This window comes from Myotis brandtii, unplaced genomic scaffold (assembly GCF_000412655.1).
Source record: "Myotis brandtii unplaced genomic scaffold, ASM41265v1 scaffold119, whole genome shotgun sequence".
Classification (NCBI taxonomy): domain Eukaryota; kingdom Metazoa; phylum Chordata; class Mammalia; order Chiroptera; family Vespertilionidae; genus Myotis; species Myotis brandtii.
Genome location: NW_005354132.1, coordinates 1,470,178 through 1,485,508, shown reverse-complemented (window position 1 = coordinate 1,485,508; position 15,331 = coordinate 1,470,178). Strand labels below are relative to the sequence as shown.

At 37.8% G+C, this 15,331-nt stretch overlaps 1 protein-coding gene across 1 annotated transcript in view; it reads right to left on the bottom strand.

The window, feature by feature from the left end:
* The window catches only part of SYT14 (synaptotagmin XIV), a 119,227-nt gene that overhangs the window by 31,640 nt on the left and 72,256 nt on the right, over positions 1-15,331 (bottom strand). The window contains exons 4-5 of the mRNA XM_005858508.2: positions 8,322-8,593; positions 4,341-4,790 (exon numbers count right to left, since the gene is read on the bottom strand). Of these exons, the coding sequence (XP_005858570.1) occupies positions 4,341-4,790; positions 8,322-8,593 (722 nt within the window). The remainder of the gene's footprint in view (positions 1-4,340; positions 4,791-8,321; positions 8,594-15,331) is intronic.

Below are 15,331 nucleotides of genomic sequence, written 5' to 3'. Positions count from 1 at the left end.
ATATGCATGCATACAAGTCCTTTGGTTGATCTCTTAGTCCCCCTCCCCCTGCCTTCCCTCTTAAGTTGGACAGTCTGTTCTATGTCTCTAGATATATTTTTGTTCATCAGTTTATGATGTTCATTATATTCCACAAATGAGTGAGATCATGTGATATTTATCTTTCTCTGCCTGGTTATTTCGCTTAGCATAATGCTCTCCATATTCATCCATGCTGTTGCAAATGGTAAGAGTACCTTCTTTTTTATAGCAGCGTAGTATTCCATCGTGTAGATGTACCACAGTTTTCTAATCCACTCATCTGCTGATGGGCACTTAGGCTGTTTACAAATTTTGGCTATTGTAAATTGTGCTGCTATGAACATAGGGTGCATCCTTCCTGATTGGTGTTTCTGATTTCTTGGGATATATTCCTAGAAGTGGGATTACTGAGTGAAATGGGAGCTCCATTTTTAATTTTCTGAGGAAACTCCATACTGTTCTCCACAGTGGCTGCACTGGTCTGCATTCCCACCAGCAGTGCACGAGGGTTCTTTTTTCTCCACAGCCTCTCCAGCACTTGTCATTTGTTGATTATAGCCATTCTGACAGGTGTGAGATGGTACCTCATTGTCATTTTGATTTGCATCTCTTGGATGATTAGTGACTTTGAGCATGTTTTCATATGTCTCTTTGGCCTTCTGTATGTCCTCTTTCGAAAAGTGTCTACTTAGGTCCTTTGCCCATTTTTTGATTGGATTGTTTATCTTTTGTTAAGATGTATGAGTTCCCTGTAAATTTTGGAGAATAGGCCCCTATTGGAGATAACATTGGCAAGTATGTTCTCCCATGCAGTGGGCCATCTTGTTTTGTTGTTGATGGTTTCTTTTGCAGTGCAGAAGCTTTTTATTTTGATGTAGTCCCATTTGTTTATTTTCTCTTTAGTTTCCATTGCCCTAGGAACTGTATCAGTAAAGATATTGCTACGACATATGTCTGATATTTTGCTGCCTATGGATTCTTCTAAGATTTTTATGGTTTTCCCCTTATGTTTAAGTCCTTTATCCATTTTGAGTTTATTTTTGTGTATGGTGTAAGTTGGTGTTCTAGTTTCCTTTTTTTGTATGTATCTGTCCAATTTTCCCAATACCATTTGTTGAAGAGACTGTCTTGGTTTCATTGAATGTTTTGCCTCCTTTGTCAAATATTAATTGAACAAATGGCTTGGGTCTATTTCTGGGTTCTCTGTTCTGTTGCATTGGTCTATATGTCTGTTCTTGTGCCAGTACCAGGCAGTTTTGAGAACAGTGGCTTTGTAATATAGCTTGATATCTGGTATTGTGATCCCTCCAATTTTGTTCTTTCTCAGGATTGCTGTGGCTATTCGGGATCTTTTTTATTCCATATGAATTTTTGGAGAGTTTGTTCTAGGTCTGTGAAATATGCCCTTAGTATTTTAATGGGGATTGCATTGAATCTATAGATTGCTTTGGGTAGTATGGACATTTTAATGATGTTGAGTCTACCAATCCACGAAATATATTCTTCCATTCGTTTGTCTTCCTTGATCTCTTTTTTCCTATGTTCTGTAGTTTTCCGAGTACAGGTCTTTTACTTCCTTAGTTAAGTTTGTTCCTAGGTATCTATTTTTTTGGTGCAATGGTAAATGGGATTGGTTTTTTCATTTCTCTTTTTGTGAATTCATTATTGGTGTATAAAAAAGCCATAGATTTCTGGGTGTTAATTTTGTATCCTAATACATTTATTAAAATCTAGTAGTTTTCTTTAAACTGACAAATGATTATCAAATAATACAGAAATAACAAAGATAAAAGTAAAAAAAATCACCTTAAACTTTACTATTCATAAATTGTTATTAAGTAAACATTTTGCAGACATCATTCTATGAGTATGTCCAAAACAGAAATAGGAATAGAAATATTTTCATTAAAATATGGGATAAAACTATATCTTTTTATTTTAAAAATCTATTTTACTTTCTATAAATTTAATAGAAGAAAATGAAATAAAACTGAATAAAATATTTTTGCTCACGGAAATTATTTTCTAAATAAATAATGTTTCTCTAAGTGACTGCATCTATGTGGAGGGAGCAACCGTGTAGAAAAAGAATACCTGCAGATTTTATTTAGATATGTTTATCATTATATAAAGGTATTTGCTGGAGACTTCATGAATTGGTAAAGAACATCCCACCAAAATGAAAGACTTTAAGAATGTTATCTGAGTATTCACCTCACCCAAAGAAGTGATTTGCACATCTGATACTCAATTTCAATTCCTAGTTGTCTAGAGCAGAGGTCAGCAAAAGTTTTCTGTAAAGAGCGAAACCCTGTGGGCTGTGTTAATTTTCTACTGAGGTCTAATAAGTTACTTCAAACTGTAGGTTTAAAAATGTCCACTTATTATCTCACTGTTTCTGTAGGTCGGAGTCTGGGTGGGTTCAACTGGGTTCTCTGTAAAGGGTCTCACAAGGCTTTGATCGAGGTGTTGGCTCAGCTGGGGTCTTATCTGGAGGCTCCGGGGGCAGAATATTCTTCCAAGTTCATTCAGTTCCTTGCAGTTGTAGAACTGAGGTCCCTACATTCTTGCTGGTGGTTGGCTAGAGGCTGCTCCACGGTCCTTCTACCATGAACCACTCCGTCTCAGCAACGGAGAACTTCGTGTTGAATCTCACTAATGCTTTAAATCTATTTTATCTGCTACAAATCATAGAAAACTTTGCTTTTCAAGGGTTCAAGTAATTGAGTTAGGCACACCCAGATAATACATTATCTTAATGTCAACTAATTAATAACTTTAATTACATCTTCAAAATCCCTTTGCCATGTTACATAACATAATCATAGGAGTAATACCAGGGAATGAAGGTCATGAGGACCATCTTAGAATTATGCCTACCACAGTCTGCCTTCTGGCCTCCATGATTCAAATATATCCCACTTGGAAAATGTATTCCCCCAGTACAAGGTTCCCAAAAGTCTCATCCTATTACATTATCAGTTCAAAGTAATAAGTCCCTATTCTTGAATCTAAATCTCATCATCTCAAAGTCCAAAATCTTATCCAAATTACAGCTCCTGATGTAATCTATTAGCACAACTTCTTCCTATTTATGAACCTATGTAACTAAAGAAGTTAGTTATTTGCCACAAACACTTCCAACATTTAAAAACCAAAAGGTGACAACATAGTATATCCCTATGGGTTCGTAGGATAACACTTAAGTCTTTAGTAGGGAAATTGATAATTTGTTATAATTTTAAATTTCAGAATTGATAATTCAGAAAATGCCTTTAAAAAATTAAATCAGGAATTTATTAGAAGAGAGAAAAAAGTGAAGGCCAATTAAATATTCTGCCACTCTTAATGAAAACATTTAAAAATCACATTATTTGGTCTGAGTGGCCAGTAGGTAAAATGGTATGGGGTTCTACTGTGAATGATATTCCGATATGATCAAAAGCTGCATTGTACAAATTCAATGAGACTCTAATCTTGGACTTATGCTTACACTTTTCAAAGCTTAACAACAACCCTAAAATATTATATTTTAAAATAATGTATCTCTTCTGAAATCTGTGTATTTATATTACAAAAAGTTCAGTATAACAGATGAGCAAATATCATAATTTAATTTATAGCACATCACAGATTTTCTCATAATCAAAGTAACAGTGTGGCATAATGCATCTCCCTGGTTTAAGTAAACAGTGCAACTCTCTGGTGATCTGCAATGGCTTGTAGGAATTTAGTTTAAAAATATGAGAAGAGAGAGAGACTTATATGTGATCAGAACCTGGAGGAAAACAGAGAAAAGGGAGAACAAATGATGGTACTAAATTTAAGTATTCTTCCAGAAACACTACAAAAATCTTTGTATAAAAAGGTGGAAAATATAATGAGGTCATGCTTTTGAAGTTTTAAAAATTATTTCATAGCAGTTCTGGAATTATAATCAGTCCTGACCTACGCAGCAGCACATATTCTATACGAGCAAATAATATCAAACATATGGAGCTAGATCGTTCTTAATGCATCACACAGTTTTAACCTGGAAAGAAAACAATGTATTCTATAAGGAGTTCAGATGATGTCATAATCAACCATCTAATAAATGTTTAAGACAACTGGGCTAGACCCTGAGAAGGATAAAATACATAAGATAAATCATATATAATCTTCAAGGGCAACTTATAGATGAGAAAAAAATTATACCTACCTATTCAGGGCTTAGAAATTTTGTAAAGGTATGGTTATTTGGGCTTATCGGATTAAAATTGTGCATATCACAGACCTTGAACTTAAACTGTATTTGGGCTATTTGATCAGATACTCACAGAATGATTGTAAGAAGGTTCCAATATCACAGGTAATGACATTTTCCCTTGAAGATTCAATTTTGTTAAATAAAAAATCTTTTCCCCCACCATCTTTTCTTTTTTCATGCGATGTACACCATACAGTCTAAATCGAACTGCATAATTTCCAATCATCTCAGATTCAACATGGTTAAATTTGAATGTTTCTGTGAAGACAGGGCATGGTCCTCTCTGGATGCTGGTTTTTGCTCTCTGTTTCTTTATAGGTAGAAGAACAAGGTGTACTTGCCATGAGTTGCCACCTGTCCTGTTATATGTTGGGATATCTGTGACAGCTGTCACGGTTACCAGGAGCTTCTGTCCTTGTGAGTCATAGTCAAAAGTCACATCCAGTGTGCCATACTTCGCTTCTGGCTCAGGATCAAAGGGTTTGGGAAGCTGTGAAGATGATCCTTGAGCTGACATGTCCTACGAAAAGCAAATTTAAATGTTTTCAGTTTTAACTCTGTTATTTCATCTGGCATGTAATTAAACACCTGGTCTGTCTTAGGAAGAGGGTGTGAGAACTGTTTGGTTGGCTACCACCAAGAATGTGATAACAACCAACAGTTTAGTATAATCAGAAGCTACTCTACAGGGCCACGGTATTCGTGGTAAGCTAACCTCAAAAACTTATCAAAAAAGAATTTTGTATTCACCATTACAATTCTGAGAAAGTTGAGATATGTTTTTACAATGAGAACTGAAAAGATATACTTCAATGTGTATCCCTGATCCTGTTGTAGGTACCTATTCAATTTTACTTCCAATATTATAAACAATGCAACTGACAGGTCAACATTAGGCTGGAGAGAGAGAGAACATAAAGTATAATGCTACTGAAAAAAACTGGTCCCATTTTCAGAGTTTGTTCTAAAATGCTCCCATCTATGATAGAATGTAAACACATTTAGGCTTGAAAATCACTGGAAATGTGAAATTATAAACACAAAGAGGCCTCAAAATATTTGCAACCAAATACTTATTTTCTGTAACACACAAATTTTAATAAGAATTTAAAACTTATTTCTAATACTAATTACTGTTGAAAATGGCAGAATAATACGTATTTCAAAAGTTCAAGAAAGACCAAATCTGTTCATTTTAATTATGCGATTAAAAGAAATTGTGCCAATTTTACCTGGAATGTGAACAGAGTTTCAGCTAGTTATTGACAGTGTCAAACCCAGGTCTCTGACCTTTCAACTCTACCACCTGCTCCTTCAAGTATTTTAATAAATATTAAATGTTTTTCATTTTTAAATGTGGACCAATTTTCTAAATTTTTCTGAACTTTTTACTTAGTAGCCCCTACTATTAACTCCCAGACTTCTCTTATTTTTGCACTTCTCAAAGGAACTACGTGAGTTTTAGCCAGTGACACACTGTCTCGCAAGAGACTGTAATTCTAAATTTTCCTCATGGCTGATATGTCCATGAGGCTCAGCTTTGGCCAATGGGCGGCAAACAGAGGTTATGTATGAAACATCCAGATCAGGTTTATAGGAGAAATGTTTTGCCCTTCACTTCCTTTCTCTCCCACTCTTCCCACAGAAGAGCAGACACTGAGACAGGATGTGTGGGTCAATATGGACCCCGGGGACTAGGACAGCACCCTACAGATGACAGTGACAACAAAGAAGGAACTGGGCCCCTGAGCAAAGCCACCTACTCACCCTGGACGTTCGTAAGTGAAAGACAATCTTCTGTGAGTTTTATCCTTTGACTCTTTGTTCTAACAGCTTAATACAGATCCTAACTATTACACCTACTATGTGCCAAGCCCTAGTTTAGGTGGGAGAGATGTAGCAGAGGACTAAAAACATACAAGTTTTTGACGTTATAAATTATAAATATTACACATCTACCTACTATGACCCCCTTGGTAACATGTATGGAAAAGATGACAAATTAAGAACAATACTTGGGGGAGGGGACAAAGTCTCCTAGAAGAATTGTTTTTTATACAATATAATTCAGTCAGAATAAACATATTCTTACTCTGTAAAAAAAAAAATTACAGTTTTGAGCAAAATGTTTTAATGCATGCCATTTCACAATGGTAAATATACATGATTAATTGCAAGGCTTTGAAATTTCAATTAATTGTTTTTTAAAATAGTGTCATGACAGCTATTTCCAGGGCAATAAAAATTTTTTTATAAGGTTCCAGATAGCTATTTCTGAATTTTGTTTCTCTTGGTGCATTCTAACAATTCTCATGACCTTCACAGATTAAACTCTTATGTGTATTCTGCAAATAGGCAATTAGAAAATAACCCTCCCTCTCACGGTATCTTAAAGTTTTGAATAGTGTCCACCAGCAGAGTCTGAGCTCCTTGCCAGGGCTCTTCTGAACCCTCGCTCCTTTCCCAGCTCAGCAGTGTGAGTGGAGAGGCTCTAAGGTAGCCACATCCTGAATTAAACCAAGAGGAGAGTCAAGATTTTGTATTTCTTACTATTTATTAAAGGGATGGGAAGTAAAATAAACTTAAAAACCACGAGAGTGGACTTTATACTACCAGAGACTACTGGCATCTCAATATTTATGTAAAGTGCATTTGCTCTATTTGAATATAGTCAATTCTACTAAGAGGAGACTGGTTAGTAGCTTCTGAAATATGGGCAAAACTCACCAGCTGTATTAACTATAGATAATAAACAATGAAGCAGCTTTGGAGACACAGGCAGAATTCTGAAGATGTAGTAAATATAGTCACTAAGTAGCTTGTAAGATAGACAGAAAAATAGAAAATATGATAGAACAAGTGAATATTACTTATTAAAAGGAAAGCCAAAGGGATGGGAAGCCCAAGCCATGACCATGTCACTTCTGGGCTGACAGCTGTCACCCATGTGTTCTAGTAAAGAAATCAGGTCAAACCTATGCCTATTTGGTAGGCTAACTGGCAAGGTTCACCAGGAGTACTTGCCCCTGCACTGCGCCCATAAAATAAGTTATGTGTTTCTGGCCCTTGGCACCCCTGCTCCTAGTTCAACTCTTGTCCTTGCTACCACACCATGACTGGGGGAAACTGATGGAGCAGAAAGGGTGAGACGGGACAAACGGGCATCACATACGCCAGGATTCACATAGCGCGGCCCTGCCACTGCGCCTGCGGGCGCCCTGTCCTAAGTGTGGAACCTACCTCATCTGGATCCTCTCACTTCTTGTTTTCTATCTGAACATTTGGCAGTAGAGGCTAAGAACAATGACACACTACAGTTCTACAGAATGCTGTCTAGGACAGAAGTTGTAAAAACTTGCAAATCTAAAAGAAAGAAATTTAAAAGTAAATACTACCTTATGAAACCCTCTAGATGACCTTTATAATTTTTACCTTTACAGAAATATTTTTAAAAATTCTTTTTAGAATATGGAAAGATGTCAAATGTGTAACACCCCTATTTTTGGTGTAATTTTCACATTTTTTGCTCTAAAAAAGGAAATAACTTAAAACACAACCAATTGACGCCAAGAATTCAAATTTCATTACTGAAGCTGAGCATGACTTATCTCGTCCATATTCTATGATATGAAAATGCAAAACCGTTATTTTGTGAAATATTAATGGGCAGCCTCCCAATATAAAAATATCCCAAATAAAATTTTTAAAAGAGACAAACATAAATAGAAACCTCACTCATTATGAAACAAATACTTCCAGAATGTTTTTTAAAAAATCTATCTTGAGGTTGAAACTTGGGGGAAGCTAATTTTTCAGTATTTTGTGTATTGCTCTCATTTTCAGCTCTCCATCTTCCTTTGGGGGGGGGCGGCGGCTGCAGAATGGTTGAGACACCTCTGTTAAGTCTGCTGGTTAAAGATTAGATGGAGGATAGAAACTGGTACAATAAGCCACAAAGTGCTAAAACTTTCTTCTTACCAAGAGGAGAAGCGCAGGATTATCAGTCTTCCAAGTAACATTCACTTAGAAAATTCTATGTGCTTTTACTTACTTCGGGGCTCAGGACGGCAGTGCTGTCACTCGGAACATCTTCTTCATATCCTTTATGATGAAAACTTTCTATTTCGTGACCGGTGCTTCCTTCACTCGGGCACTTGTTATAGGAGCGTCTTGGGCTGTTGCTGCAGTGGGAAAATTCACATTTACTGTCCCCGATTTCTGAGGGTGTACATGACAGGTGGGGAGACCCGCTGTCATCCTGATATGGCGGGGGCTGCAGTTCGTCCAGTGGGGGTGTTCTTCTCATTCTCTGAATGCAGCTTCCTGAGAAGGAGTAAGAGTCTGGTCACTGTTTCCAAGTAGCCTCAACATGCAGCACAGTCCACAATCATTGCAAATAACTTACAAAAAAAAAACTGGATTGAAACATGTATGCTTCACTAAAGTTCAGGTGCAGAAATAAGCTCATCGGATTTCCCACTCTCTCCTCCTGCACAGTGATATCAGGGAAAAATAAAATATACTCTCAAATACTAGAGAGAGCCAGTTATATAGCATAAAAGTGGGAGTGATAAATATTCGTGAAATAGCTTACCTAGTTCTTTCTTTCAGAACAAACCTGAAGCATCAGACTTCCTTATGATCGGTGTTCTCTCTAGTCACCGTAGGTAAAAATATTGTAGGTAAAACACACATAAAAACTTCATTTGTTTTCTTCAATGACTGAGATGAACTTATTAAACTAGCATTCAGTTCAACAGCATCAGAAACTATTCTTCCACGTCTACCCTAGATCCGAATCCTGACACGAGGTGCCCTGGGAGTCAAGGCCCTAATCGATCAGCAAAGGCGGAATGAAGGCCGCATTCCCTCCCATTCCATCTCCATCGTCATCATCGGAGGCCAGCCCCTGCCCCACGCAGCCTGGGCTCCATCTAACTCGGCTCCATCTCGTCCTCAGCAGGTAACTCTGCCTCCAGCAGTTAATGTGCGCTTTCCTTCACTCTAAATGGTCCTTTGAGTTTTTACCTCCACGGTGTATCTCAATGGCTAAAGACATGCCTGTGAACAAGGATAGACGTGGGAGCGGGGGCGGCGGGGGGGCGCGCGTAAGGAAACAGGGTTCGGTTTACAATTGCAGAACAGCTAAGTCTGTGTAGATAAACCCTGAATGCAACATCAGGTATTACATTTAAATACTGCTCACAGTTTTTCTTCTAATGGACTATGCATCTCCTTCTCGAAAGGGACCCTGAAGAAAGGTAGTTTGTACTAGTCTTTTTTCCTCACTAGCTGTTGCACCAAAATAATCCTCTGAACTTGCTTTTGTTGTGAGCAGCACATCATAACGTCTGTCTGGTGATATAATGTTACACATTACTTCCTTTGGTTTATTTATGCTTATAGCGGGTAGCTCTCTAGCTGCCTGCCAACCAGGGTATGTCTACAGCTGAGCTCCGTCACCTGGCTCTTGTTCAGATGCAGTGTACCTGCGCTCCAGGCAAGTTACCCAAAAGAGGGCCAGTGGTATTTAAAGATGCTAAGTAGGCTCCATGGGCAGACCTCACCACTGTTTCTGGATTTGAGAGAAACGATTTTAAAGCTGTGAATTGGAATATGCAAATTGTTTTAGAATATACAAATGACATACTACATATATTGGAATGTATAAATATATATAATTATAAATTATTATAAAAATCCTCAATGTTTTGAAAATAATACCTCCCTTTACTCTTTACTTTTCAAGTAAAAAAATGCCCAAATGTATGTGGAATAGGAATTTCATTAAAAAAAATAGTTATGAAGATTTCTTCTTTTTTAAAACTTTTGCAGTAATGCCTTTTTTTCTCAAATAGACAACCACATCATATTGTGCACACAGGATCTAGAACAGTGATGGCGAACCTATGACACGTGTGTCAGAGGTGACATGCGCACTCATTTTTTTGGTTGATTTTTGTTTTACTATGGTTGCAAATATCAAAAAATTTCTATATGTGACACGGCACCAGAGGTAAATTAGGGTTTTTCAAAATGCTGACACGCCGAGCTCAAAAGGTTCGCCATCGCTGATCTAGAATAATAAAAGGGTAATATGCTAATTAGACCAGACATCCTTCCAGACAAAGTCGCAGCGGGTGGGGGCCAAGGCCCTTGCATGAATTTTGTGCATCAAGCCTCTAATAATATAATAACTAAGAGTTGGCTTAAACTTAATTGATATTGGAAAACTTTAAAACAACTGTTTGACAAAATAACATAATGTACATTATAGTTGTTATATCACACTGTAAACATCCAACCTTAAGAAATTCCTGGTAGGACGATCAAACACCAAAATGATGCTGCCCTATATTACTTTATCCCTTGTTTCATACCTAATTTCATGCACTGTTTTGTGGAAACAACATATCCATATAAGGGTTCATGCTTGGGTACATGTTAAGCATTTTAATTTGCTACCTATGGATTGTACAGCACCTACGAAACAAGACAAGGTATCCTCCAACCCTCGAGAAAAATACTGCATGCATGTCCACGGTGACCTGCGGGCCCTTAAATGCAGCTCTAGGAGATGGTGGCCATCCAGCACCTGGAGAATTCACTTTGCAAGTGTCTCTGGAAACTTGCCCAAGTTGATTATAGACAGTGGGTAATAAATTAAGGCTCAACACATTTCACAGAACTGGAACATAAACAGGATGTTTTCTGACCACAGTAGAATTAAACTAAAATCAGAAATAGAACTTTAAAAATCTATAGAAATGTAGACAAAAATAACTAGAAATTAAAACATACTGTTAAATAACCCATGGATCACAGAAGTCAAATAGAAAACATCAGCAAACCACAAAAGAATTCTTTGAGAACACTCATAAAACTGATAAACTACTGGAAGAGACTGAACAAAAATAACTAGAAATTAAAACATACTGTTAAATAAGCCATGGATCACAGAAGTCACAAAAGAAAGTAGAAAAAATGAAGTAATATCCAGCAGAAGTCAAATAGAAAACATCAGCAAAACACAAAAGAATTATTTGAGAACACTGATAAACTGGAAGAGACTAGTCAGGAAGGGAAAGAGATGGCATAAATTACTAATATTAATATCTAGAATAAAACAGGACATCATTTCAAATGCCGTGTCAAAGGTCAAATAGGATACGGAGGAGGTGCACACATAGGTAGCCCTGCACAGCATGTGGAGCCCAGGCTGGGTGAGGCAGCCCAGAAGCAGACCTCAGCAGGGGAAGAAGGTTCCCCACGGAGGGGGGCAGTCAGCCTGGGCAACAAGCTCCACCAGGGGGAGGAGTGTGCCTACACTGAGCAAAGGGAGCAACCCTGTGAGTGGAGTCACTGCCCAATAGGACCAGAACCCTGGAGAAGAGACTGGGTATTTGTCAAAGCCCAGGAAGAGGCATCTACACAGGCGTACGTACCTGGTGAAGGAGGCAGGCATCCACGCAGACAGGTGGCCTGACGAGGGAAAACCAGAGCGAAGTGGGGATGGGGGTGTGTCCTTGTGTGATGGCGGCCTGGATTGTGGTGTGAGGACCCAGGCGGGGTGAGGAGGGCAGCTGTGCGAGGAGAAGGGGGAAGCCTGGAGCCTGGTGTCAGACCCCAAACAGGAAGTTAGAGCTTAGGTGGAGTGATGAGAACATCCCATGGGGCAAACCGGCCTGGGTGTCATGACACTCCCAGGGTCCCGAGGACATGCCCCAAGGACACGCACAAGTGGGAAAGCCTGCATGGGATATCAGAACCCAAATGAGGTGAGGGGACATGCATGCAGAGAGAGGGGAATTAACCAAAAATATGTACAGAAAGGTGAATGAAAGCCAGGTCTCTGGCTTCCATTATTAGAGAAGGGAGTTACAAATGTGGAAAGGGAGAAAAAACTAGAACAAACTCCATCATGTTGAATTAGAATTGAAGATATCAGTGTGAACTCAGCTTTTAAATAATAGGTAGAAGCAAATATAGTGTAAATATTCATATAATTTGTATGTATACACATACACACACTTCAGAGTACCCTGGGAGGATTTTAAGAACAAGGCTGCCCCCGTCCGTGGCGAACCTTCTTCCCGTCCACTGGGGGAATTTCAGAATAATATTTCAACCAGTGAGCATACCTAGAGCCCAGATCTTGGCTTCTAAATCTATTCTTCACTAAAAGGAACCAGAACTCCATGAAGAAATGGCTAATTCCAGGGATGGGAAAGGGAAAGCATGAGACAAACTTAGAAAAGCTTATTGTCTAGAGTAGGGACATACTCGAAGAATGATGGGGACACTTTCACAGGACACAGAAGCCAGCTGGAAGGGGTTAGCACTGACCAAATCCCACTAACACTCTGAGCTTCAAAATAAATCATTTTAGTAACTATTTACAACACATTGAGGGAAGGAGGAATGCCATGAGTCCATCTAGATATAAATATTTGAAAGAACTTTAAGGAACAGGTTATGGACATAGTTACAAAGTACCTTCTGACAAAGTACTTATTAATTAACGAGACAACTTTACAGTGAGAAGCCTCGTAGATACACCTCCCTAACAGAGAGATCAAAGTGGGCATTATGAGTAATGGGACAAATCAAAATTGTGCATCACCTCATAAGAAGCAGTGAGAGGAATACAGCACCACTCTGTTGGCATTCCAGCTCAGGATGCACAACCCGAATCTAACCGTGAAAAACGTCAGACAAACTTAGATATTCTAAAAAGGAAATGCCTGCATCTTCAGGAACCAATGACTGAGGAACTGTTCTAGATGAAGGAGACTAAGGAGGCGTGACAACTAAATGCGAAGCATGATTTTGAACAAGACCCTTTTGCTATAATGGACATTATTTGGAGCGCTGTTGACCACGAATGGGTTCTGAGGATTAGATATAATAATATATCAATGTTAGTAACTTAATTTTGATGGTTGTATAGTGGGTATTTAGGAGAATACTCTTGTTTGTAGAAAATATACACTAAAGTACTTGGGGGTGATAAAGCAGCTGGTCAGTGGGCCACTTATTGTCAAATAGTTCAAGGGGGTAAAAGGGACTCTAATATTTTTCCAACTTCTGTTAATTTTGTGAATGTTTTTTTAAAAAATCTCCATTAAAAAGACACCTTCATACTTTCTGAAAATAAATTTGAAAATCAGATGATATAGACAAATTCCTAGGGAAACACAACCTATCAAAACAAACTCATGAAGCAGCAGGAAAATTATATATTATTATATCCCTTACAGAAATTGAATGCATATTTTAAAACCTTCCTAACAAAGACAATTCCAGATCCAGATGGCTTCACTGGTGAATTTACCATTTAAGGAAGTAAAAAACACAAACCTTATACAAAACATTTCAGATAATATGAAAAAGAGAAAATATTTCTGAAATTTTTTAACCTTAACACCAGCATAACCTTGATACCAGGACCTGATAAAATATCTTATAAAAAATAAGCCAACCTATCTTGTAAACATAGATATAAAAATTCTATACAAAATATTAACAACCTAAACCCAGAGTCATATAAACAGGGTACCACATCCCAACCAACTTGGTTTATCCTAAGAATATAGAATTATTCTATAAATGTAAGGAGGATTTAACATTAGAAAATTAATTTAATTGCATTGAAAGAATAAAGGTAAAAATTATCAAATGCACTTTTAGTCATAATGAATTACAAGAGCTCTTGATAAAAGTTATCCATTCATGACAAAAATCTCTGCACAAACTGGGAATAGAAGCCAATTTCCTTTATCTCAGAAAGGGTATCTTTGAAAGTCCTACAGCAAACATCACTTTTAGTGCTGAAATAAATGCTGAGAGCTTTACCTCTGAGGTAGGGAACAAGACAACAATGCCTGTTATCAACACTTCAACTTAACAATGGACTGGAGGTGCTAGCCAGTGCAATAAGGTGAGAAAAAGATGATGCAAAAGAATGGGAAATAAATAAAACCCATTACTTTCAGATGACAACTGTGATATAGAAATACCAAAATAATTTTAGAGATAAATTAGAGTTAGAAGCAAATTGAGCAAGGTCACTAGATATGAGCGCAATATTAACACACACACACACACACACACACACACACACACACACACACACACACAATTTCTATACACATGCAATGAGCAATTAGAAAGTGAAATTTAAAAACAATCCCACATATCACTGCATCAGGTAACATCAAATACCTAAGAAGAGATCTAAAATATCACCTTGCATTATTTTTCCAGTTCTTGGGTTTACAGTTAGAACGTACACTCTTAGCAACTGGCAGAAGCCACACATTGGCTTTCTAAGCAGTGGCCATTTGGTAGAGGAACGGACAGCTGGAGACCATTGGAGCTTCCTTTCTCTAGCAACAAGACACCCCCAGGGAAGAGCAGAGACTAATCTACCATCATAGACTTGAGAACTGCTGACCTCATAAATGTCTTCACTAGCTTGGCCACTGCAAAAATTAACAGGCTTGACAAAGGATCATAAACTTAATTAGAAGAAGGCTGCAACTGGAGATGTCACTCCAGATGGAGCCGCCTTGTTGAGCGAATTAAGGTGCCTTGGTATTTGATAGGTAGCTTTAGTTTAGCAAACCATTTTTCCTTCAGAACAATCCGGAGAGAACAAAGCTAACAGGTTGTTTTCATGGGGCAAGGAGAGCAATACTCCAACTGTCCTGCTATGGGGATTCTTGGGATATATTGCCAGAAGTGGGATTGCTGGGTCAAAAAGCAATTCCACTTTTAATTTTTTTTTTTGAGGAAATCATGAAGACAGTTGTTTCTTATCATTTTTCCCAGTGTTCTAATTATTTATCAGAAAAGCAAGTCCTACAGCAGTTACTTCTTCATGGGTTGAAATGGAAATTCCAAGTCTTCTAATTTTAAACACAATAGGAATAAGCTAGATCACATATTCTTAATGAGGGTAATGTTATACCCAAGGGGGTTAAAATAAACTCTGAAGTAGGGGACAAAAATTGTAGGTATTTCAAATTTGTGACCAATCAAAGCTTAACCCTACCAGAT